This window comes from Rhinatrema bivittatum, chromosome 1 (assembly GCF_901001135.1).
Source record: "Rhinatrema bivittatum chromosome 1, aRhiBiv1.1, whole genome shotgun sequence".
NCBI lineage: Eukaryota > Metazoa > Chordata > Amphibia > Gymnophiona > Rhinatrematidae > Rhinatrema > Rhinatrema bivittatum.
Genome location: NC_042615.1, coordinates 698,507,324 through 698,533,153, shown reverse-complemented (window position 1 = coordinate 698,533,153; position 25,830 = coordinate 698,507,324). Strand labels below are relative to the sequence as shown.

The window sequence follows — 25,830 nt, the reverse complement described above, 5'->3', positions numbered from 1 at the left end:
TTAGATGAGAAATCCCCTACTTCTAGCCCCCTCACCCAAGAATTACCATGGATCTTAATGGCAAAGGGTTCTAGAAACAATCAAAGAGCAATGGGGATAAAAGGCATTCCTGTCTTGTCCCATGGGCTCTCTCAAATGCGGCAGAGTATCCCCCGATTACCTTGATACACACCTCTGGTGAATCATAGAGTTTACGGACCCATTGAACAAAAAACGTTCCGAAGCGCATTTTGTCTAACAAATGAAACAAAGGGCCAGTGAACTAAGGCGAATGCTTTTTCAGCATCAACTGTCAGTAATAAAAAGGGGATATTATTACACTTAGCCCACCATATGGAATCAACTGGTTTTTGAACATTGTTGGGTGCCATACGCCCAGGTATAAACCCAGACTGGTCCAGGTGAATAATCTGACCGATAATTCCCTTTAACTTATCAGCTAATATTTTGGCTAAGAGTTTTAAGTCAATATTTATGAGGGAAATCGGGCAATATGACCCACAATGAGAAGTCTTGTCCTTGGCTTAACTAAAATAGTGATGCCAGCCCTGTTAGAGGTCAGGGATATGGTACCATCCTCAGAGAATTAAACATCCTGCACAAGAGTGGTCTAAGTTGCTTAGAGGTCTGGTAGAATTTAGCCATCTATTCCAGGTTTAAGTTGCTTAATAGCAAATTGAACTTCTAATTGAGTAATTTCCTTGTCAAGGAGGGCCTGTTGTGGTGTTAGTTCAGGCAGGGGTATATCTTTGATATATCGTTTTATATCTACCTCCGCAATACAAGGATCTGCACTATATAGGGAGGAACCTCTGGCAAATGTCTATTTGTAGTTAGAATCTTCCCTGCCTCATCCTTTATTTTAACCACATTAATTTTGAGACCGTACAGATTTGAATTGATTCGCCAATAATTTGCCCACTTTTTTTCCACCCTCAAAATACTTCTGCCATGTAATATCTAATGATGGGCTATTTGGGCAGCCAGTTCTCTACATGCTTCTAGGCACCTACAGGTTAGCGTAGGAGGAGTCATTTTGTGGAGTAGGCTCAAGAGTATTAAGTGTCCCTAATAAGGTTTTCCTGTCTCTTTCCTTCATCTTTTTAACTTGAAAAGCTTTAACGATCAGTTCCCCCCCCCCCCCCCCCGTATTATCTTTAAAGCCTCCCACAATACAACCGGGGTGACGTCCCTTGAATCATTAAATGACAAATATTCCTGGATGTCTCCCTGAAGTTGTTGGACAAATTCCTTGTCTTCCAATAGGCTATCGTTGAGTTTCTAATATAGTTGCCCCCTATCAAAATTTTGGAATTCCAACGACACCCACACTGGGGCGAGGTCAAACTACATAATTGGCTCAATTATAACTAGTGTCACACCATTCACTATTGCTTTTTCTAACCATAAGTCGATTCGGGAATATGAACAATGAGAGTGAGAGAAGATGCTGTTATTCCTAGTTTTGGGATATCTGGTTCACCATACATCTAGGATGTCTAATCTGAACAGGAGCTCCTTGAAGTACTTGCAATCTTTCCCCTGGATTGTGCCTTGCCCTATCAAATTATCCAGCTTTGGATTGGAGGTTAAATTTAAAAAAAACAAAACAAAACAAAAAAACCCTTTATAAGGTGACCTTCTATAGTGTACAACATCATCTCACCCAAGGCATGCAAGAATACCCCTTGTTGTGTATTGGGAGCATACAAACTCACAGAAATCACCAGGACCACATACCTCCCATTTGGCTCTTTCACACATTTAACTAACTCAAAAAGAAAATCCTTGCAGATAAGTACGCCTACCCCCAAGTACTTTGCACCTTTAGTACTCTGAGTCCAGAATTGAGCTGGAAACGCAGCATTTTGCAATAAACACTTGTGCCGACTTTTAAGGCGTGTCGCTTGCACTAAAGCGATAGTGATCTGTAGCTGCTGTAATTCCGCAAACAGTTGCTTTCGCTTTGAGTTTAGCCCTTTCACATTTAATGACATAATCCTAAATTCAGCCATTTTCTAGTGCCATTAGAAACTTGAATCCATCATGCTCAACATTACCTGTATCTAAGAAGGCCCACAAGCTAAACCCAGTAGTTGCACCCATGCATTTCCCACATGTGATTCCCAAAAAATCCATCCTAACATTTTCCATATTACTAGAAAATCCCCAACCCAGAGCAGCAACTGATTCCCCATCCCCTCAAATCCCATTATCCTTTATCTCCCCTGTAACCCCTCCCCTTACCCTGCTCATGCAGCCTTTATAACGAAGCTGTCTGTGAATTCCCTTAGGACTAGTCATAGAGGCCCAGATGTCTCCCCCCGCATTAGCGGGAAGCAAAACACTTAAATACTTAACTTATCCTTGAACACAAGCCAAAGGTTAACACTATGTTTCTCAAGTAGTCAGTGATGCTTATCTCACACAACAAAAAATGGCAATAGCCAAACAGGAATCAAAGTGAACGTCAAAATAAAGTTATTTTCTCTTCAGTCTCATGAATTGCACGCCTTTAGAGGCGGTGGAACCCTCCAAATTTCTTCTGAGCTATCTGCCACTTCATTTGACTCGCTGCCATCTAGGAGCCTCAGATTTCTAATGCAATGTATTTGAGGGATTTTTGCCTAGCTCCGGGTCAGAGTAGCCAGCTTCCATCAATGTTGCTGTAGCTTCTGTCAGATTTCTGACTATGTATGGCATACCCTTAATTGAGAAGAAAAGCCCAAAGGGGTGAATCCAATGGTACCGTATACTATCCCGTCTCAGGAGGCCGGTTACCACGCAAAGTTCCTGCCTCTTATGGAGAGTAGTAGCTGAAAGATCCTCAAAAATTGTGACGTCGATTCCTTGCCATTTCATTGGCACTTGTTGTCTAGCCAATTTATAAATGCACTCTCTGTCCTGAAGTTGTGAAAACATGCTATCACATCTCTAGGCTTGTTCACTATCTTCTGGCCAAGCAATTTATGTGCCTGATCTATTTTAACCGGCTTCGGCCTCCGAGACTCAGCAGTCTCTGACATCAACCTTATAGTTTGGCATATCTGTTGCATAATCTCAACGCAGTCTTGGAACTCCTGCGTTTCCAGGATCCCCCGAAATCGTAAATTGTTCCTTCTAGACCGATTCTCAGTATCCTCAAGTTTACTAGATAAAGCATCATAGTTCTGTTGTAACACCTTGAGTTCATTTCCCATAAGGCATAGTTCTTCTGCCTGGGAATCTATTCTGGTTTCGGTGTCATCTAAACGCTGTCCAATTTCCACCATTTCTTCTTTTACATCCCCTAACATTTTTAATGTCCTGACAGTTCGCAGAACCAGCTCCAAAATTCAGATCTTGTAGGTAATTCTGTTTCAGTCTGTGTTAACACTGCATCGGAAGCCTCCTTGAGGGAGCTCTCTGGCACCTGCGCCATTTTGTCCACTGCACCCTCTCAGTCTGAAGAGCATTTCTGGTAGGAATATTTCTTAAAATCCACAGATTTGCGTTTTGCCAACATTGGCAACATTCCCCCCCACATTGGGGAATGCAAAGAGGTAAATAGTTTGAGAAGCTTGTGATTAAGAGATATTCACTCACCAAGGAGAGGAGCCCAGGTTTCAGCAGCCATCAGCCTCGATGATGTCATTTTTTCCCTCTAGCTGCTGAGTTTTGAAGAAGCTGTAACGCTCAAAGTCTTTGTTTTGGAGCCCCTAATGCCCAGTGACACTTCTGAAGATAGTGTCGACGTCACATTGTGGTAGGCGGAGCTACTCTGTTCCAAAATCACCGCAACGAATAAAATTACCAGGCTGCTGTATCCATTGCAACAAGGCTCTTACTACATAGCTATTACAGATTGCCAACTGCAAAGCTAATATGCAGAAAATGTATGCTTTAAACTGAGCTCCAATTTCCTATCATGTGAATCCTTTAATGTAGTACCACCCGCCACCGGGATGATAATCTTTCTTCTAACTGCCACAGCTTTGACATCAACTTTGGAGCATTTATTTTATTTGCCCAAAGTACTGACAGGCAAAGTGTATAACTTTCTATTAACCCTCAATCTTTTGCAACCTGACTCTGGAGATTCCCATTTAGAAAACACCATAGCCTCAATTTCTTGATGCAATGGAAAAGAAGTTGAGCCTTACAAAGACCCTTTAAAATAGGATCCCAGTCTGGGGTTTCTTGTACTTTATCCTCCGTCAGCCTTACAGATGTGGTGACTTGCGCAATTAATGCAATCATCGCTTCCCCGTGAAATAATCTAATCTGCATCTCCTCTTCCCTCTCAGAATAAATTTCACCTTCCTCCAGGGAGTAATGACTACTCCCAACATAATCATTTTCTAATCCAGAGGTCAGCTATACACTCAGGCAAACTCAAATCAATCTCCCCTATTAATAATCTCCTCCTTTTCTGAGGCCTACTCACTTCTCTCACCTTAGGTCCAGGCAAGGGAAAAACTTCATCATCCCCTTTATCTTTGAATGCCTGGAATTCCTGATGCAAATATATTAAAAGATTCAGGGGAATAACCTGCTAAAGTACTTGTTCCTTCTAAAACAGCACCCATAAAGATCCTTTTCAGGCAACAATTGGGGAGGTTCTTGAACAGCTCAGCCTGGAAAGACCCCGTCACTTAACACAATGATTTCAAAATGGCCACTGCCTTATCAATGGTCAAATTCCCCCTCACTAATGGCCTCAGCAGGGCTTAAAATGTGTTTATCCTGAGCTTTAAAGATGGAGACCAGCTCACATGATTGTTTCTTCATCTGCTGTGCCAATTTGCCAGAATCATTTTTCTCTGCCGAACCATGGCAGACAGAACAAAGGGAAGAATCAGTTGAAAGACGCTCTCCTCCACAGACAGAACAGCATTTTGCTTTCTCACTCTTGGTAAGTCTTTTCATTTTAATTTCTTAACCACCACAACAAGAGTGTTTCCTCTTAGAGATCTGAAATGCTCCAATTATTCAAATCCCTCAGGTCTAGGGAACTAGGAGCTTCAGAATCAGTAAAGCTTGCTTCACTGCAAAAGAGGAGCTTGGCCCATTTTAAAATTTTTCAGACAATAATAGTCCTAGGCTGACATACCAGCTATATAACTGAAAAACATCCTTAAAATTTTCTTAATTTAAATAAAAGGGTGTGCCTTAGTCAGCCGCCTCATCTAAACACTGGAGACAGAGAGCACAGAATATACCAGTTCTATTAATGACATGCGCCGGAGATGTCATTTAAGAAAACAAAACAAAACACACACACACACAGAACTGTCCAGTGGCTGGATGAGAGAACAAATCCATCTATTTTGACTGGTGGAGCAGAAGGCAAAGGAAGGTGGCCATTTTCCTCATCAAAACAAGTTTCACTAACAACAAACCTGGAATTGCAAGCAATTGCAAAGACCACAAGATGCTACTAACTGTATAATACTCAAGTAAACTGGCAAGGTAAGTTGGACCAGTCCCATTAAAACATTTATTACTTGATTTATATTCTACTTTTTCAGGCACTTCAAACCAGATTTCATTCAGGTACGGTAGGTATTTCCCTGTCCGCAGTGGGCTCACAATCTAAATTTGTACCGAAAGCAACAGAGGATGAAATGACTTGTCCAAAGTCACAAGGAGTAGAGGCAGGATTTGAACCATGGTTTCACTAGTTCACAATCTACTGCTCTAACCAGTAGGCTGCTATTCCACTCAAATTCAAAACCTTAAATTGCACTCTTCCTGCAAATGAGAAGCCAATGGAGCTCTTGCAGGATCAGAGTAACATGATCTCACTGAACTTCCCTACCACCTGCTTGGCTGTGGTATTCTGCAGCAACCTGAGGCATCAAAAGAAGAGCTGGGTAACCCCTGATATAGAGAATTGCAATAATCCAAAAAAGATTGGTTACCAGGGTATAATAGTGACTAATTCCTTCTTTGATAGGAAAGGACGCAAATGGTGAATTTGCCTAAGATACGCAAACATCCCACACCCCACTGCTAAAACCTGAACAGACATATTTAACCCCCAGACTAGCAACTGACCTTAAGAAAAATATTTACCTTAGCAAAAGAAGAGAAGGACAACAGTGACTTATCTCTGCGACTAATCCACAGCCTCACATATCGCTGGATTCAGAGATAGTTTATGTCAATCAGCCATTGCTTCTAAACTTAAGTATGAAGTTGCTAGACCTGGTCCCTGATCTATATCCAGATATGCGAACAGCTGGACATCATCAACATAAAACTGACAAATCAAACAGACATGAATAAAGCTCTGCATGGGTGCCAAACAGATGTTAAAATAGGTCTGGTGATAACACAAAGCCCTGGGGTAACCCTTGCGTCAAGGAACAAAATTTGAATATTCTTGTTTCCAATATATGCATTGCTCCCGACTTGATGTTTGGCCAGCTTTGTTAGGAAGAGACAGTACCTTAGGGAGACACTGGAAGGCTTGAAGAACTAGGAAAAGAGCAGTGGCCTAATTTACAAAAAGAGTTTCCTGATTTCTATATGTGATGGTAACTTTGTCACTTCCATTTTTAAAAAATCTACAAATAAATACAATATTACACTACAATAGCCATCACCTCAGAGACAATATCCCTGTTGGCAAATTTTTAAGATTCAGTTGGCTGTGCTTCTCTCAGGCTGACTTTGTTAAGCAAGCTCAACATATGGTCTGCAGATTTTTTCAATGTAAATACCCCCAATGAGTGGTCAAATGCGCCTTCAAAACAGACTTTGCTTACTAATCAGGATTTTTTTCATGTGCGGTATCTGCCACCAGACTTGCACATGTACTTGTGTATTCTGGCCAGATAAACAAGATTTGTGCCATTACTAGATGATGCTGGCTAGCTCTTGCTTTACATCTATTGTTTTATACTACTCCCCAGGTTACCTATCACCATGGTCGTAATCTACAGGATTTCTTAGTGTCAGAGATGAGGCCACCTATTACTCTGGACCTGCTATAACTTTTTTCTGGCTGTGACCCATGTGGCTGCTGTCAGGTTTATGGCTATCGCTGCCCTCTCTCAGTTTCTATACACCCATCTTTGTATAAGGAATTTTCTCTGAGTTTTTGATATAATGTTTTCAGGGTGGTATATGTGATTATATGCCATTGCTCCTTGTTGATAAAACTCTGCGTAAGATTAAAACTAGTATTTTTGAGCAATGTAGCAACATCAGGCTCACTCATTCTGAGGCTCCCTTTGTCTCACTCTGGTTGGAGTTCCACTATTCTGAACTGAACTTTTGATTTCTAGTTATTGAACACAAAGTTCACATGGTGGTTAATAAACAACTTTCAGAGTACTTGGACGACAACAATATATTATCCCCCTATCAGTTCGGCTTCCGAAAAGCTCGAAGCACAGAATCTCTCCTAATCTCCTTAACAGACACTATTCTGCTAAATCTTGAAAAAAAACAACCCGGTCTACTCATTCTCCTCAATCTTTCAGCCGCATTTGATACAGTCAACCACCTAACGCTCCTAGATAGGCTATCGGACATCGGTATCAAAGGCACTGCTCTGAACTGGTTTAAGTCTTTTCTACTTAACAGATTTTACAAGGTCAAAGTCAACAACAACGAATCACACCCCATCCACTCTTCCTTGGGAGTCCCACAAGGCTCATCCTTATCCCCAACCCTCTTCAACATTATCTATTACCGCTCTGCCAGCTCCTCTCCAAACTAAAACTTACACACTACATCTACGCAGACGATGTTCAAATATTTATCCCGGTGACCGAATCCTTGCATAAATCACTAGATCTCTGGAACAACTGCCTCCAAGCCATTAACAACCTGCTCACGAGCCTTAATTTGATCCTCAATCCCAGTAAAACCGAAATTCTCCTCATCAACCAAGACAGCAGTCATGCAATAACTAACACACTCCCCACAAGACAACCATCTTTCTCGTCTCAAGTCAGAAACCTCGGAGTCATAATGGACAATCAACTCAACCTCAAGAGATTTATTAATAATACCACTAAAGAAGACTTCTTTAAATTGCAAGTCCTAAAAAGACTCAGACCTCTTCTACACTTCCAAGATTATCGCTCAGTTCTACAAGCAATCATTTTCTCAAAAATCGACTATTGCAATTCCCTTCTACTCGGACTCCCAGCTAACACCATAAAAACCCTACAAATGCTCCAAAACGCCACAGCCAGGATTCTAACTAAAACCAACAAAAGAGACCATATCACCCCCATTTTGAGAAACCTACACTGGCTCCCAATCAAGTATAGAATCACTTACAAAATCCTTACTATCATTCACAAATCAATCCACAAGCTCATCCCACTGGAGCTCAACATCCCTTTTCGACTACATATTCCCGATAGACCGGTGAGAACAGCTTACAGGAATACCCTCCTTGCCCCATCCATCAAATCCTCTTTAAACAAACGATCTTTATCCAAAGCGGGCCCCGAGAAATGGAACTCATTACCCCCCGAACTCCGACAGGAACAATGTCCGATCACCTTCAAAAAGAAACTCAAAACTTGGCTGTTCGAGCAAGCTTTTAATCTACACCAATAATCTCCCACTAATCACGCCCTTTCCATCTTAAAATGGCTCTCAGACAATGACCATATTGTAATCCCAGATATTCTTACATGCAGCCTTCTCAAACCGCAGTTCTTCCAGATTGAACCATGTTTAGCTATTGTCTTGCTTGTTACTTGTTTAGCTATTTTTGAGCTTGTTACACATAAATATCATACTATTTTGTTTATGGTAATACCTATCGCTTGCTGATCCTAGTTAATTTTCCTTGTTCTATGTAACCGCATTCTTACATGCCTGTTGATGTTAAAATGTAAACTGAATTTGATTTGTAGCTTTGCTACAAGAATTTCGGTATATAAAAATGCTAAATAAATAAATAAATGGTGGTAATTTTGCATCCATCTTGTCTGTAGTGAGCAGCATTGGATATTTACCTTGAAGTCTTTACACCCAGACCTCAATCAGAATGTGTTTCAAACTTGGTTTCTGTTGCTCCACCATTCTGGTAGCTTTTTGTCCGTATTCTCCGCAGCAGTCTTTTCTGCCTGCTAATTGGATGTTATATATCATGTGACATTTTAGCACCATTTTCTACTTCATTGATATCCCCCTTTGGGGAATTATCCAGGGACCTACAAGCTGTTCTATTTTACTGTGCATTATATTTACTGTCTTTCTGATCTTTTGCCTCATTTATTTGCTGCCCTTGTTTTAATATAATATCTCTTGCCTCCTAGATGTTTATGATACACCACTTGAAACAGCATTTTGCTAAACACAGCTCCTGTCAGGACTGTTTTGTTTGTTGAATGTTCTTTTGGATCTATTTAAAGCGAAGTGCTTGCTTTCGAGATGTTCTATAGTGATTAACCTTTATGTAATTTCCACTATTTTAGAGGCTTATGCTTTACATTAAAAATGTATTAAATGTTTTTTTCCTACCTCTGTTTCCCTCTTTGCTATGATTTCACAAAGACCCATATTTAAGATAAACATCTTTATATGAAGAAAATGAATAAGAAAAAAAGAACAGTATGACTTTCAAAAGTGACTGAGAAGTTATGGCAAAAAGATTACCCTACAAAAAAGTACAATTTCAGACAGAACAGAGAAAATAATAAAAAAAAAAAATGGCAGAAGCATGGAAGATAGTTATGACAGCAAATGTATAAAAAAGAAAAATAGTTTAAACAGTAGAGCAAGGTGATTACATTTTTTTTTTGTATGTGTGTTAATGAAAGAAGGAAGGGCGAAACTGCAAAACTAAAAAGTGAAAAAAAAAAAGAGCAACAAGGAAAAAAATGCTAAAATATTTCTGTTCAGCACTCACTGAAGAACAGATTGAAGAAAGACCCACAGATGGGCAAGACATTCTGGGTTATTAAGGAAGTTTAAAGAGTTTCTGGCAGTTCTATTGACTATTCAGTCATTCTCTGGAGAGAAGAGTAGATCCAGAAGACTGGAAATGGTCAGATGTCATTCAAAAACTGGAAGATGACAGCAGATGAAACCCAAACTGGTCTATCCAGTCTGGCCAAATATTATGACTTGTATTGCTAAGGATACATCCTAGCTGCCAACCATAAAAGCTTGACTCCTTATAGGATCTTGTCCTTATCCATGTGAATATTTGTCTTCTTCATTTTGCAAAAGCACTTTACCTCCTTTTAGCATTTAGCAAAATTAAAAGATATTCCAGAAGAACACATCATCCAATTAAGTGTCCCTGGTCAGATGAGATCAAAAACATTTCTGAAATTTATTTCTCAAAATAAAATTTGTTTTGCCTAAACCTACTATCTTTACCGTAACTTCATTTCTGTCTAGGAAATCAGCTTATATATGTATAAAGGGGTCATGCTCCTCTAATTTGTCCGTCAGTATCAGATTGGGGGCTCCTGCAGTGCAATCACATAGTTCTTGGTGTCTCAAAGTGAGTCTACTGTTACACAAGGCAATAACAGAACATTTCTGACTTAAACATATACAACTTAAACAGATAATGCTCAAGTCTAGGGTAAGGCTTAAATCCAGTCCAGGTCAGTTCCAGAATAATTCTTCAAGGCAAACACAAGAAAACTTGAAACATGGATTTCCTTACAGGCTTTAACACTAGACTTCACAATCTTATCACAGAATCTAAAGCATACTCAAAGAAAATAATTCACAGGATCCCAAACAAGCACTTGGCCTTCTAGTAGAATAAATGCCAGGAACACCTTCCAGTATTATTTTTGAATCCCCTGAGGGCCAACTGGGACCCTCAGAGGCAGTACCATACACCAAGCTATCTGTAGTGTGAAGCTAGTTTTCTCTGCACCAATTTGTGGTTCTATGTATAGGACACTGTCTATAGTAGCCCCCTACATTATGGAATCACTCTCCTATTGAGATCAGGCAACAATTGAATTATCTGTCATTCCAGAAGGTCAATGCATGGCTCCCACTGCTGAGAAGAGGCAGTATTGAGAAGGTTGGTAGCTTTGGGCTCCTGTATGAGTATCCTAGCATTGTTATATAAAGAGGGAGTATTTTTTTGATGGGCAGTTGACAACTGAGGTGTGGGTCAGGTTTATGTTTGTGTTTTTAATTATATAGCTTTGTATATTTGCTATACATCACAGTAGGTGATCTTTTAAGTCTGGGAAGGCAATTTAGAAGAAAGTTTAAAAAAATCAATGAACATACATATCCATTACTAATTCTATTTAACTGGTAGAAACTGACATTACAATTGTGACCAAAACTCCAAGCTAATAGGGGTTAAAACACACACGAATCAGATTGCTCACCATCAGTAAATTTACTAGCAGGTTAAAAAAAAAAAAACCAAAACATTCATAAAGATAAATTGGCTGTCAATAAAAAAAAAACTTTATCCGCAATAGAGTCTATGTCCTAAGCACTGAGCTTAGAGTCCACAAGGCTGAGAGAGCTGGGGGATTACCCCTCCCAGTGCATAAAGGGGTGAATCTTGGCATATTAAATCTGTGCACAACATGGCAACATAAAAACAATGTCCATAAAAAAGTCAAGTAGTCAGTAAACATCTGGCAGACTGTCCGTAAACATTTTCAATAATTGGTAACCCTGATAAAAGGTATCTGATGAATCAATGACTCTGCCCAGAATTAGTTTTGGTGCAAGGCTAAAAGTTATTCTTCAATAAACTGTGATAAAAAATGAAGCAAAATAGGAAGACTCATAGGGCAGGCAGGGAGGAGCAAGGAATTTTATTTATTTTTGATGATCAATTGGTGGCTGACGGGATGGAGGAGGGAAAGAAAGGGAGGGGGGGGGTGGTTTAGGTGGGGGGGGGGTTTGGGGGGGGTTTAAAGAGTAATGGAGAAATTACTTACCTGATAATTTCCTTTTCCTTAGTGTAAACAGATGGACTCAGGACCAATGGGTATAGTGTACTCCTGATAGCAGTTGGAGACGGATCAGATTTCAATCTGACGTCTGCCCTAGTACATATACCCCTGCAGGAAGTGCAGCTCTTCAATATTCTCCTCAAAAAGCAATTCTGGATATATGTATGACTGAATAATTTTGAATAACTTGATTAACTTGATAACTTGGTTAACTTGATTAATTTGATCTGGTTGAATTGGTTATAGCTGGAGACCGCCAGTGCCCTCAACCAAGAAACGTCGACACCCGATAGGGTGGGTGTCCTAGTTGGAGGAAAGCATGGCTTACCCATGAATCAATTGCTCTTGGGGATGTCACTCGAGAATTTCATGAATAACGGCAGCCATGGGTGGGATGCCGAGTCCATCTGTCTACACTAAGGAAAACGAAATTATCAGGTAAGTAATTTCTCCATTTCCTAGCGTACAGCAGATGGACTCAGGACCAATGGGATGTATAAAAGCTACTCCCAAACCGGGTGGAAGGCTGCCCGTGGCCCACTTAGTACTGCCCTTGCAAATGCTGTGTCCTCTCGAGCCTGAACATCCAGGCGGTAAAACCTGGAGAAGGTGTGGATAGAGGACCATGTTGCCACCCTGCAGATTTCGGCAGGTGACAGCATCTTGGTTTCTGCCCAGGACACTGCCTGGGCTCTAGTGGAATGGGCCTTGACTTGTAAAGGCGGTGGCTTGCCTGCTTCTACATAGGCTGCCTTGATGACTTCTTTGATCCAGCGGCTATGGTTGTTCACGAGGCCGCTTCCCCTTGCTTCTTCCCGCTGTGAAGGATGAGTAGATGGTCCGTCTTTCGTATGGATTCCGACCTTTCCAGGTATCGGACTAGGAATCTGCAGACATTGAGGTGGCGTAGGCTGCGAGACTCTTCCGAATTCTTATGCTCATCTGGTGATGGTAGCGAGATGGTTTGGTTGAGATGGAAGTGAGAAACCACTCTGGGGAGGAAGGACGGGACTGTGCATAACTGGATGGTTCCCAGAGTGAGTCTGAGGAACGGCTCCTGGCAGGATAGTGCTTGTAGCTCAGAAATACGATGGGCCGAACAGACTGCCACCAGGAAGGCTGTCTTCAATGTTAATAGTCGGAGAGACAGGCCGCGAAGAGGTCTGAAGAAGGCTCCTGCTAAGAAGTCTAGGACCACGTTGAGGTTCCATAGAGGCACCAGTCACTTTAGGGATGGTCGGATCTGCTTGACTCCTTTCAGAAAACGGGAGACATCCGGGTGAGAGGCTATGCTGCCGCTCTCGCTCTTGGTTCCGTAGCATGACAATGTGGCCACCTGTACCTTGATGGAGTTGAGAGACAATCCCTTCTGTAGACCGTTCTGCAGGAATTCCAAATTCGCAGGAATTTTGACTGAGCGTGGAACGATGTTGCGGTCCTCAACCAGGCTTCAAATACTCTCCAAATCCTTATGTTAGGGATGTGGAGAACTTGCATGCTCGGAGCAGGGGGTCAATTACTGCCCCCGAGTATCCGCTCTTCCTCAGGCGAGTCCTCTCAATGGCAAGACCGTAAGAGAGAATCTGTCCTTGTTGGAGCAGGTCTCTGTGTGGAGGTAGCGGGAGGGGGCTCCCTGTTAGCAGCCTTCGCATGTCTGCATACCACGGTCTTCTTGGCCAGTCCGGGGCTACTAGAAGTACTGGTCCCTTGTGATGTTCTCTCTTGTGGATGATTGCGCCCAATAGGGGCCACGGTGGGAAGGCATATAATAGAGTTTCCTGTGGCCAGGTCTGTACCAGGGAATTGATTCCCTGGGATTGGGGTTCCCGCCTATGGCTGAAGAAGCTGGGCACTTGGGCGCTGGACCGGTTTGCCAGGAGGTCCATGGTTGGTGTTCCCCAATGGTTTACTATCAACTGGAATGCTGTGGTCGACAGCCTCCATTCTCCTGGGTCTAGACTTTTTCTGTGAGGTAATCCGCAGCGACGTTGTCTTTCCCCGTAATGTGGACAGCCGAGATCTCTTGAAGGTTCACTTCCGTCCATGACATTAGGGGGTCTATTTCCAGAACATAAGAACATAAGAAAATGGCATACTGGGTCAGACCAAGGGTCCATCAAGCCCAGCATCCTGTTTTCAACAGTGGCCAATCCAGGCCATAAGAACATGGCAAGTACCCAAAAACTAAGTCTATTCCATGTTACCATTGCTGATGGCAGTGGCTGTTCTCTAAGTGAACTTGGTAGCAGGTAATGGACTTCTCCTCCAAGAACTTATCCAATCCTTTTTTAAACACAGCTATACTAACTGCACTAACCACATCCTCTGGCAACAAATTCCAGAGTTTAATTGTGCCTTGAGTAAAAAAGAACTTTCTCCGATTAGTTTTAAATGTGCCACATGCTAACTTCATGGAGTGCCCCTAGTCTATTATCCGAAAGAGTAAACAACAGATTCACATCTACCCGTTCTAGACCTCTCATAATTTTAAACATCTCTATCATATCCCCCCTCAGCCGTCTCTTCTCCAAGCTGAAAAGTCCTAACCTCTTTAGTCTTTTTCATAGGGGAGCTGTTCCATTCCCCTTATCATTTTGGTAGCCCTTCTCTGTACCTTCTCCATTGCAATTATATCTTTTTTGAGATGCGGCGACCAGAATTGTACACAGTATTCAAGGTGCTGTCTCACCATGGAGCGATACAGAGGCAGAGACACCTGTTGGCTTCTGGCTCCTCCCTGACTGTTGATGTAGGCCACTGTTGTGGCTGTTGTCCGACATTACTCTGACTGATTTGTCTTGGAGTCTGTGACCGAACCGTAGGCAGGCTAGTCTGACTGCCCGGGCTTCTATGCGATTGAGTTCCATCCCGACTCTTCTTTGTTCCATTGCCCCTGGGCAGTTAGCTCTTGGTAGTGTGCTCCCCATCCTCGTAGGCTGGCATCCTTGGTGAGCAGGATCCAGGTTGGTGAGGATAGTCTCACTCCCTGGCTCAGATGGCCTTCTTGTAGCCACCATCGTAGTTGGGTCCGAACTTTGTCCGGGAGCTGAAGACGTATGGTGCAGTTCTGGGACAGCGGATTCCATCGTGATAGTAGTGAACGCTGTAGAGGTCTCATGTGAGCTCTTGCCCATGGCTCTACTTCCAGTGTGAATGCCATGAGGCAGAGGACTTGGAGGTAGTCCCATGCCGTGGGGCGAAGCTCGCTCAACAGGGTTCGCAACTGGGTCATCAATTTCGATCTCCTTGTCGGTGTCAGATGACCTTGTCTTGTTTGGTGTCGAACCGGACTCCCAAGTATTCTAGAGATTGGGAGGGCTGCAGACAGCTCATGTGTGTTGACCACCCACCCGAGGCTCTCCAGGAGAGTTTTGACTTGTTGGTCGCCTGGTGGCTTTCCTCTGGGGATTTCACCCTGATCAGCCAATCGTCTAGATAAGGGTGTACGAGGATTCCATCCTTCCTCAGTGTTGCTGCCACTACCACCATGATCTTGGTGAACGTCCAGGGTGCTGTGGGTAACCCGAATGGTAGAGCCCGGAACTGGTAGTGATGGTCCAGGAACGTGAAGCGTAGAAAAATCTGATGCTCTAGATGGATCGGAATGTGTAGGTAGGCTTCGAATAGATCCAGTGAAGTCAGGAATTCTCCCGGCTGTACTGCTCTTATGACTGAGCGTAGGGCTTCCATGCAGAAGTCTGGTACTCTCAGGTAAAGATTACTGGTCTTGAGGTCCAGGATGGGCTGGAACATTCCGTCCTTCTTGGGACGATAAAATAGATGGAATAGTGACCAGTATTTTGTTGGTGCATGGGCACCGGGGTTATCGCCTTTAGGCTGAGTACTTTTGTCAGTATGGTTTCCACTGCAGTCCTCTTGGCGAGGGCGCGGCATGGTGATCTCACAAATTTGTCTAGAGGGGTGCTGTGGGAGTCCAGATAGTATCCCTCTCGAATGATGGTTAGGACCCACTTGCCCGAGGTTATCCTGACACATCTTTGGTAGAAGAGGGTAAGGTCTGTCCCCTATGACTTCTTCCTGTGGATGGTCTGATGATTTTCATTGTAGAGTACGGCTGGAGCCTGTACCTGAGCCTGCTCCCCTCTTGTTGTGTGTGCTCCAAAAGGACTGGAACCTGCCTGTGGGGCGAGGTGCTTGGTAGTATGTGTTCTTGTTTGGTCTGAAGCGCTGGGCTTCTCTGCCCTTGGTTCTGCGGGGAGAGACGCGCTGGTTTCTTTTGTTCCTGCCTCCGGTAGACGAGGTACTGGAGATTCACCCCATTTGTTGGTTAACTTCTCCAATTCTGTTCCGAATAAAAGAGATCCTTTAAAAGGCAATCTCGTGAGGTTCGCTTTGGAAGTCGCGTCGGCCGACCAATTTCAAAGCCATAGTTGTCTTCTGGCTGCCACTATGGAGGAGACGCCCCTGGCTAAAGGGCGTCTCTGGAGAGAAGTAAGCAGGCACAAGTTACAATGGTGCAGCAGGACACGATTTGCAGGGTAACTGCTGCTACATCAAAGGACTGTGAGGATGGCTTCCTGACGTTTATCATGGGCATCCTCGAGTGCCGCTCCTCCTTCGACCGGGATGGATGTGTGCTTAGAGATGGCGCAGACCGTGGCGTCCACTTTTGGGAACCGTAGGAGTTCCTTGGCCGTGGGTTCCAGGGGGTATAGGGCTTCTAGGGCCCGTCCTCCTTTGAGGCTGGCCTCTGAGGCATTCCAATCCAGGTCAATCAATCAGTTGTTGTACAGCCTGCAACGTTGGAAAATATCATGAGGCCTGAAGGAGGGACACCAGGACAGGGTTCGTCTTTGGCTCCACTGTGGTACCCGTGCCTAGAATGGCCAGCGTCTAAAAGGTCAGAGACACGAGAGCTGGTAACTCGTCTTTGGAGAAGAATCGCAGCACAGTTCGGTATGGTTCCATCCCTGGAAGGATTCCCCCTTCCTCCAGGGAGTCAGTCTCGTCCCCCGAGGTGTTTATCGCCTGTAGGGAGGCTCTTGCCTAGGTGGAGCATGTCTCGAGAGGTCTGAGAGGTGCTTGGAGGATCTTGTGTTTCTGGTGGGGACTGGGACTGTGTCGCCGGCGGTGCAGATTGCGCCTGGACAAAAGGTTTGCAGCCTTTTGAAGGATTCCACCCAGGAAAAGGTCCCTGGGTCCATATTGAGTCCCGGCAGGATTATGGTGGAAGCCCCCGAGGTGCCTTCCTGTGTAGGCACCGAGTCGGAGATACAGAGGTCCGGGGTACTATCGTTAATGGATCCGGAACCCTCTACTGGCTGTGGGGGGGGGCCTTACTTAGGTTCCCCCTGAGCCTCTTCGCACTGCTAGCGTAGGGCGGAGACCACTTCAGATTGCGCAGCTCTCAGGTGGCAGGCTGGGCAGAGGACTCATCCCTTGATCTTCTTGGCCGGCGGTGCCATGACTTGTGCACGTGGAGAGATTCTAAACTCTTCTGTGCGCGTTGGTATGCATGCCGGGAGGCTTGGTTGTGCACTCCTGGTGCACCAATGTGAGTGCGGGATGCGCGCGGAGGCTACAACTTTGTGCGCCTGGGCAAGATGTGCGCGCCGCTGTGTGCACGGGTCTATTTGTGCAGGCCGCGTCGATATGTGCACAGCGCAGTTGCGCGTGCCGCTGTGCGCAGGGATCAGTTGTGCACCCGACTCGCCACTGCGCATGGCTCAGTTGTGTGGACAATACTGTGGTCAACTGGGGGAAATGACGCCGACGACCATGCAGGCAAGATGGCGACCCCCCCTCCAGAGGGTCTCCATGTGTGGATCTGGGGTCTAACTCTGATGGAGCTGCTCAACCCGATTTAATAGACGCTGGAAAGGACGATCTGTGCAGCTGAAAAGGTTTCTACTTTACCTGGTCTCGGCGTTTCCCGGTCTTGTGCCGGGCGGTCCCGGCTGCGTGCCGGGCAATCCCGCCCCGCTCAATTCAACCACGCTGCCTCTAACCCATCCTGGGGATAAGTCCACGCCGGGAGCAGGCTACCAGACCAAGGCTTACCTCTGAGGGATCTCGGACTGGGGGAAAGACCCTTAGGTATCACCGCAGAAGAGCGGGGCTAGTCTTCTTGAGGTAAATTCTTTTTTCTTTGTTTTAGAATTGCTAACATTATTGTAGTGTGTGGATTCGTCCCTATCTGCTTTAGGAGACTGAGAAATACTGAAGAGCAGAGCTTCCTGCACGGGTATATGTAGGCTGACGTCAGCTTTGAAATCTGACTCCGTCTCTCATCTGCTATCAGGAGTACAGTATACCCATTGGTCCCGAGTCCATCTGGCTACACGCTAAGAAACTGCACTTTTACATTTAGTCCTATGATAGTCATGTGTTCAGTGTGTCACGCATGTGTCCCAACAGAAAAAAGTTGAGAACCACTACCCTGGAGGACAGAAAGGACAGAGGAGATTTGAGACAGGCTTTTAAATATATGAAAAATATTAAAAATGCACAAGAATCGCATCTTTTCCGAAAGAACTGACTCCAATGGGAGTCAAATCGGGACTGTCAGGATGTTATTCTCCTAGTTATCTCAGCTGCCACTAAATTTTACATAAGATTTGCCATACAGAGTCAAACCAAAAGGTCCATCAAGCCCAAAATCCTGTTTTTAACAATGGCCAATCCAGGTCTCAAGTACCTGGCAGGATCCCAAAAGGCTGATGGATAAGCAGTGGATTTTCCTAAGTCCACCTTAATTCGACAAGCACTTTATGGAAACAAGGAGTGAGCATTCTCTATGGCGGCTCAGGTCTCTGGAACTCTTTACCTTATGACCTATGGATGTCAAGCTATATTAAGACATTTAAAGGGCTGCTTAAAGCATATTTGTTTAGGCTGGTTTTCGATTAAGAATCAGATTAATGCTGAATGAGCTGTGAGTCAGGTTTTAATTGTTCATGTCAGTTAAATTTTTAAATCAGTGAACTGTATTTTAATTATGTATGTATGGCTGTTCTCCGCCCTGAGCTTCAGTATTGGCAGTTAATAAATACCTAATAAATAAAATTACAAAATACAATATAAACCTTTTATAAACCCAGCTACACTAACAGCTTTTAGCACATTCTCTGCCAATAAATTCTAGAGTTTAAATTAAGCATTGAGGAAAAATATATTTTCTATTTATCTTAAATATATTACTTAAAAACTTATTGTATGTTCCCTAGTCTCTGTATTTTTTTTTTTTTTTTTAAGAGTAAACAATCAATTTGCATTTACCCATTCCACGCCACTCATTTTTCAGACCTCTATCCTATCTCCCCCCCCCTCAGCCATCTTGTACAAGCTGAACAGTCCCAACCTCTTTAGCCTTTCCTTATAGGAGAGACATTCCATCCCTTTTATCATTTTGATTGCTCTTCTCTGTATTTTTCTAATTTGGCTGTCTTTTTTGAAATACAGTGACCAGAACTGTACACGATATTCAAGGTGCAACTGCACCTTGGAGCGATACAGAGGCATCATATTCCCTGATTTATTATCCATTCCTTTCCTAATAATTCCTAGCATTCTATTTGCTTTCTTGGTTGCTGTCACACACTGAGCAGAGGATTTCAACATATTACATTAAGGGGTAGATTTTATAAAGTTCCACGCGGGTGTCCATATGCGCACGCTACCCGGCACACGCACATGGACGCCGATTTTATAACGGCCGCTGTGCCGGAGCCCTCTGGCTCCTCCCCTTTCCCAAAGCCCCGGGGCTTTATGAGCGTAGGGCTTTTAAAATCTACCCCAAATTGTGCTAAGAATTCCCAACAACCATATTTTATATTTAAAACCTTTATTGCTTGCTTATTCCATAGTTCAAAGAAGGTTTCATAAAAAAGTTTTCAAATACTTTTTCAAAAATCTATCTAGATACTCAATTTTTTATTTTGTTAAAATAAACAGGTTCATCCCACAATTTTTGGCAATTCAAGGCCTAATAAAGAAATTTAAAAACAGAGGAATACTTACTTTCTGCCTTGGAATGTTGATGGAGCAGCCGCTGGTGAAGGGACCGGGCTGCCATTCCCATAAGACCATGGTTGTGGCGAGGCAGTAGGAATAGTTGCAAAATTCCCATTCAACAGGGCTCTAGAAAGAAAACAAATGCACTGTATTAAAAAAAATATATATATTTTCTTTCTAAAGAAAGAAAAATATCACCGAGATTCTCATCTCATGCTTATGATGAGTACATACAACTATTCAAAATTCTTAACTTCACGCAATACTAGACCCTACAAAATACCAACTTCCCTATTTCTTGATTCCATTGCTCTTCATCTTTGATACAATCTATTTAGGAAGGACTGAGTAGGAAGGAAGGGAGGAGACATAGCACTATATATAAGAAAATATGACAGCAACAGAATTGCAGGACTTGAAGTAAGAAGGCAGTGTGGGTTAATCTGGAAAGAGGGAATGGAAAATTGCATTACACCAATATAAAGACCTCCATCACAGACAAAAGAAATAGAGATTTAATGGAGGATATTCACAAAGTTGCTATGAAAGTGGAGATGCTATTTCTAGATGTTGTCAATCTGTTGGATGTTAAGTGGGACATCCTGGCTGCAGTCTTCTACAACAGTGGTTCTCAACCTTTTTTCTATTGGGACTCACCTGGCAGATAAAGCTTACAGACTGGCAACACTAAACACTTGACCATCATGGGGCTAAATGTAAACATACTCTGCATCTACAGGAACATCCCTCACCCCCACCCCCAAACAATGGACGCAGAGCAGAACTAGGATATTTCAAATACAACTCGTTATATAAAAAAGATATTCTGGTTCTGGTGCTCTCAGTAACAGAAACACAAACTCCCTTACTACCAGGCGCATTGCAGAGAATCAGCACATGGGTAGCAAACCTTCCATACCACTGCAACACTAATTCTAAGAACTAAAATAGCAATAGCCCTTCCTATGAAAAGACAGCAGTGCAGCACCAATGCATGTCATATTGAGAATGAGAAAACACAAAAAGAAGATGGATACAAATCCCTACCTACTAGTAAAAAACCTCACTTCAGTCACATATACAGATCCGACCTTCACCTAATACAGATTAAGAGACCACAAATTACATATGTGGCGACAAAAACTGGAATGGAAATCTTAAGTCTTTGCCTGCAGTGCAAAACTGGGGAGCTAGAAAAAGAAATACATATCCTCCTACACTAAGCAAAGTACAAAGATAGAAGAAATGTTCATTCCCAAAACTGACATATTATGGCTCTTGCACCCATCAATCCCCTTCCATGCCTCCATCATCCTTCACTTTTCCCCCCAATTACTCCCTTTCAATCATCCGCTCACACTCATATCCCTGCCCAGCACTCCTGACTCCCAACATCCTCTCCCCTGCTTGACTCTCCCTGCCCAGGTACCCAGATCCTGTTTCCCATCCCTTCGTGCTCAGCAGCCCCCACATACTCTCTTCTTCTCTCCACCTTCATCTTCCCAGCACCCCCAACCTCCTTTCCTTCACCCTGCACAAGATGAAGAGATCAGCAGCTTCACTCCCAGACTCAGCAGGGGAAGACAAAGGTTGTGTCTCATCCAGCCCAGAACAGCAGGAGCTGACAGTGTCTCGCTCTGATCTGGGTGAAAGAAGATACAACCTCCCACTGGGCCAGAAAGAAGAGGAGGAAGTGAGAGTAGCCTCCCATTAGACCCAATGTACGAGAAGTCAACTAACTCCCAGCTGGACTGATAAGGAGGCAGCCATCTGCTGGCCCTGCGACACATCTCTCAAGTCCTCGCAACACACCAGTGTATTCTGACACACCTGTTGAGAACCACTGATCTAGAAGCAGGGAGATCCTGTAAACTGTTAATGGAACCCCACAAGGGACCACTGGTACTTACCATTGGGTCAGTTTCTCTAATGTTATAGTAAACAATCTCCTAGGATTATGTGGTTCAGTATTAGAGTACAGGAGATGAAGGTTCATTCAAAGGCGAGGGTCCTAAACTTTAGAAAAACTAAAAATGGGGTAGTACCTCAAGGAATCGTTAACAGGATGGAAAAAATCTGGGGTAATTAAAATGGCAATTCGTGTTTTTTTTGTTAGGAGAGTAAATAAAAGCAAAGAGGAAATAGAGGTTGCTATGGTTTTCTAAAGGGAGAAAAGGTTAGTATTTATAAACTACAAAAGATCATAGAAAGAGGAAGCAGGCAACAATATCTAGAAAACTTAAGAGACACTGGGAAAGTAGTCAGGAATACAAAACTTTGAATAGAAGAAAAAACAGCAAATACTATAAAAACAGAGGAACAAGACTTTTTCAAAGGTATGTCAGTGATCAAAGAAATTACAAAAGTTGCATTTTGAAATTCAGAAGTGAAGGAGAGGAATAGTAGAGGTTGATGAGGAAAAAAATTGTAATTGCTCAAATATTTCTGTTTGTTGTTCACTATAGAAGGGCCAGGAGTAGGACTACACAAAACAAACAAATAAGATTGATTGAGAGTTTGCCCCAGTTACTATTTTCAGAAAAGTGTGTTCATGAAGTAGATAAGGCAATGGAGCTGGATGGGATATATCAGAGGCTGCCAGAAAATTCTGGCAGCTCCACTGGCTGACCTTTTAAATACTTTAGTGTCTGAAGTTGTTACGGAAGAATGGAGACTGGCAGATGTGCTTCCAATTCATAAAAGAGGAGGCTGGGATCCACATGCCAATTAGTCTGACCTCTATGGTGAGCAAATTAATGGAAAATAGTGCAATTTCTAGAATCCAACAGATTCCAAGATCCAAGGCAGCATGGTTTTCTACCAGAAGTATATCTTGTCAGATGAATTTTATCAATTTCTTTGATTGTATGACCAGAAAGTTGGATCAAGGGAAAGCGCTTGACATAATGAACTTGGATCAGCAAGGCCTTTATGAAATATGTATTGCATCTTGTTGTGGTTTTGTTTATGTTAATATGTTATTGGTATAGTTTGATTTTTTTCACTACAGGCAGACTAAAAATATTTCAAATAAAAGGCCTTTGACAAGGTTCCACATAGGCAATTTATAAATAAATTGAGTGCCCTTGGAATGAATCCTAGATCTGATGACTGAGTTAGAAACTAATTGAGTAGGAGGAAATAAAAGGTAGTATTAAATAGAGTTCACTTTGAGGAGGAGGGAAATTACTATCAGTGTGCCTCAGGTGATCAGTCCTTGGACCAGTTTAACATTTTCATCAGCAACATTGCAGAAGGATTGTCAGGAAAGGTTTGTCTTTTTGCCTATATTAAAAAAACTACATGGTTAACCAGCCAGGAAGTTGTGGAAAATATGAGAAGGAATATAGTGAAGCTTGAGGAATGGTCTAGGGCCTGGCAGTTAATATTAATGCTAAAGATTGCAGTTTTATGCATTTAGAATTAAAAAAAAAAAAAAAAAAAAAAAAACCCAAGAAAGAAGTACAGTATTGTACTTGAGTGTGAATTCTTCTAAGCATGAAAGAAGAGCAGGATCTTGGGGCAATTATATCCAATGATCTTAAGGTGGCCAAACAGGTGATTAAAACAGTGGGATAACCAAATAAACTTTAGGCTACAGACATAAGCCACAGACTCCAGCCTTCTTTCTTAATGATTCCAGCTTTATTTATAACAAACAGCATTCACAAAATATAACCTGCAAACCTCCAGCAGTATAAGTTATAGAGCATTTTCTTCAGGACAGAGATGTATCAGAAGCTGCCTTTTTCTGGAGAAATGGGGACACACTGTTCCCTTTTGGGCCTATGTCCTTATTCCTACTCTCTGGGGATTGCCCATAGTGCTAATTCTCTCTCTGGCATTTAAGGTGGACAAAGCTAAATGCCCAGTCCTGTATAGGTTAAGAAGGGTTTCTAGGGGCATTCCCTTCAAAGAACCTTCCCCTCAGCTCGAACCTGTCAGAGCAAGCATCCCTACTCACCCTAGATCCCTTTCAGGGAAGTAAACATCTACAAGGCTTTCCATCCAAACTATTTGCGAGCTGGCTCGCATCTTGAAGAACCAGTCGCATTTCACAGTTGTTAAATACTCACTCACTACTCTGGGTCATATGGCAATAGCTATATACATCATACCACACACCCACCTTCATTTGCAGTGCCTACAATGGGGACTCAAGGTGCAGTGGTCTCAACACAATATCCCGATATTGCTGCGGGTCATGACTCAGTCAATGACCTTTGTTCTTGGTGCTGGCGAAGACTGAGTGGAGATGTATGCCGAGGCATATGAGCTCGATGACCTGTTATCCCTCAGTCTAGCTATTTTCTCGGCCCGTTGACGTTAGGCCCTCGGGGACATCCTACCACAGTCGCACCAGGATGCCTGGTCATGGTCTGGCTCCAGGCACAGGTAGCAATAGTTATATCCATTGGTGAGTGCCATGGGAAGCACTTAAAATTGCTTTTTTTAGGGTATACCAAAGTGTAGGATAGAATAGAAAACAGAAAGAAAGGCACGAGAGATCCGCGTCTGTGAGCTGCGCAGAAAAACAAAGAACTGAGCAAGTCAGGCAATCGTGCAGAACTGCCACTCAGGCGTGCAGAGCAAAGTCTGTATCTGTGGAAAGAGTTTTCTGCCTCGAGCCACCTGGAGAGACATCCCAGACAACATGGCTAATTCAGTCTGCTTATCGAAGTGAAAAACAGGGACAGAAGCAGAGGTCAAAGGAGGATTCATATTTCCATTTGTTCTAGGTCTGCAACCTTTGGCATATGTGCCATGGCACTGGATAGCTGAGCAGACTCTGAATTCCTCCACTGCTAAATCAGAAAGCTAGCTCCAAGCCTCATATGTGGCAGCAGAAGTCATATTTAACCTAACATCTCCTGCTGTGAAAGACTGGCTAGTTTCCTGATTCAGTAGTGGCGGCGGTTGTCTGCTCAGCAGTCCAGCGCCATGCCACAGGTTGCCGACCACTGGCCTAGAACAAATGGAAATATGAATCCTCCTTTGACCTCTGCTTCTGTTCACCTCCTCCCACCTCACCCCTACTCACAGTGAAAGAGAGAGGGAGGACCCAGGGGCCGCCAGCAGACCTCATCCCACTGATGGCTGAAGAGGCCCAGGCCCTGAGAGTCTGTGTGAGGGGGAGAGTGTGTATGTGAGACAGATTACATGTGGGGGGAGACAGAGAACATGTGTGAGAGAAAGAGAGCACGAGCATGTGGGGGAGTCATCCCAAGTTTTCCCCTTTTGGCAATGCATGATGCAGCCACAGGACAAGCTACTTTCACTGCAGTTGCATCACAGCCATGAGGTGAAGGGGTCCGGGCATGGACACTCAGGTGGAGGGTAGCAACAACTGCAATGGTCCCTGCCAACTTGGCTCATCTGCCAGCAGCAGCAACTGCTGCCACTACTGACAGATGAGCCTAGTGTCACTGAGAGCGAATGGTGCTGGGCTGAGATCTTTCCTTCTGTTGCAAGGGCTGGGGAGGTGGTGTGGAAGGCTGGGATTGTCCTTTTCTCCACTTATTTATCATCCCCTCTAGAATGAAGTATTTCTTACATTTTTCACCAGAGTCTGTGCATGACAGAAGCATACTGTGAAGAATTCAAGGATTGAGGAGCAGAGCATAAATCAAGAAGTCTGCTGAAGTGATAAAAACTAAGTACCGAAGAAGCAAGTACGTCCCCTACTAGCCACAAGAGAAGCCAGTTTGTTTGCCAATGCAGTGCTGGCATTATTGCAGCTCCAAGCATAACTCAATGGGACAAGACTCTGCTGCTGCCATATGTGGCCCACCCAAAACTGCCACTGCCCTGTGTAGAGCAATAGGCGGAAAGCCATTGCTCTACACAGTGCAGTGGCAGGAAAGCCATTGCTCATAATATAGCTTTTCCCACCAAAATTTGTGACCTTGGACAAGTCACTTTACTCTCTATTGCCTCGGGTACAAAC

General features: G+C 43.5%; 1 protein-coding gene across 4 annotated transcripts in view; it reads right to left on the bottom strand.

The window, feature by feature from the left end:
- Positions 1-25,830, bottom strand: part of TENT2 (terminal nucleotidyltransferase 2) — a 377,719-nt gene that overhangs the window by 327,329 nt on the left and 24,560 nt on the right. For all 4 annotated transcript variants that reach the window (XM_029575592.1, XM_029575578.1, XM_029575585.1 and 1 more), the window contains exon 2: positions 19,890-20,009. In XM_029575592.1, coding sequence (XP_029431452.1) covers positions 19,890-20,009 — 120 coding nt within the window. The remainder of the gene's footprint in view (positions 1-19,889; positions 20,010-25,830) is intronic.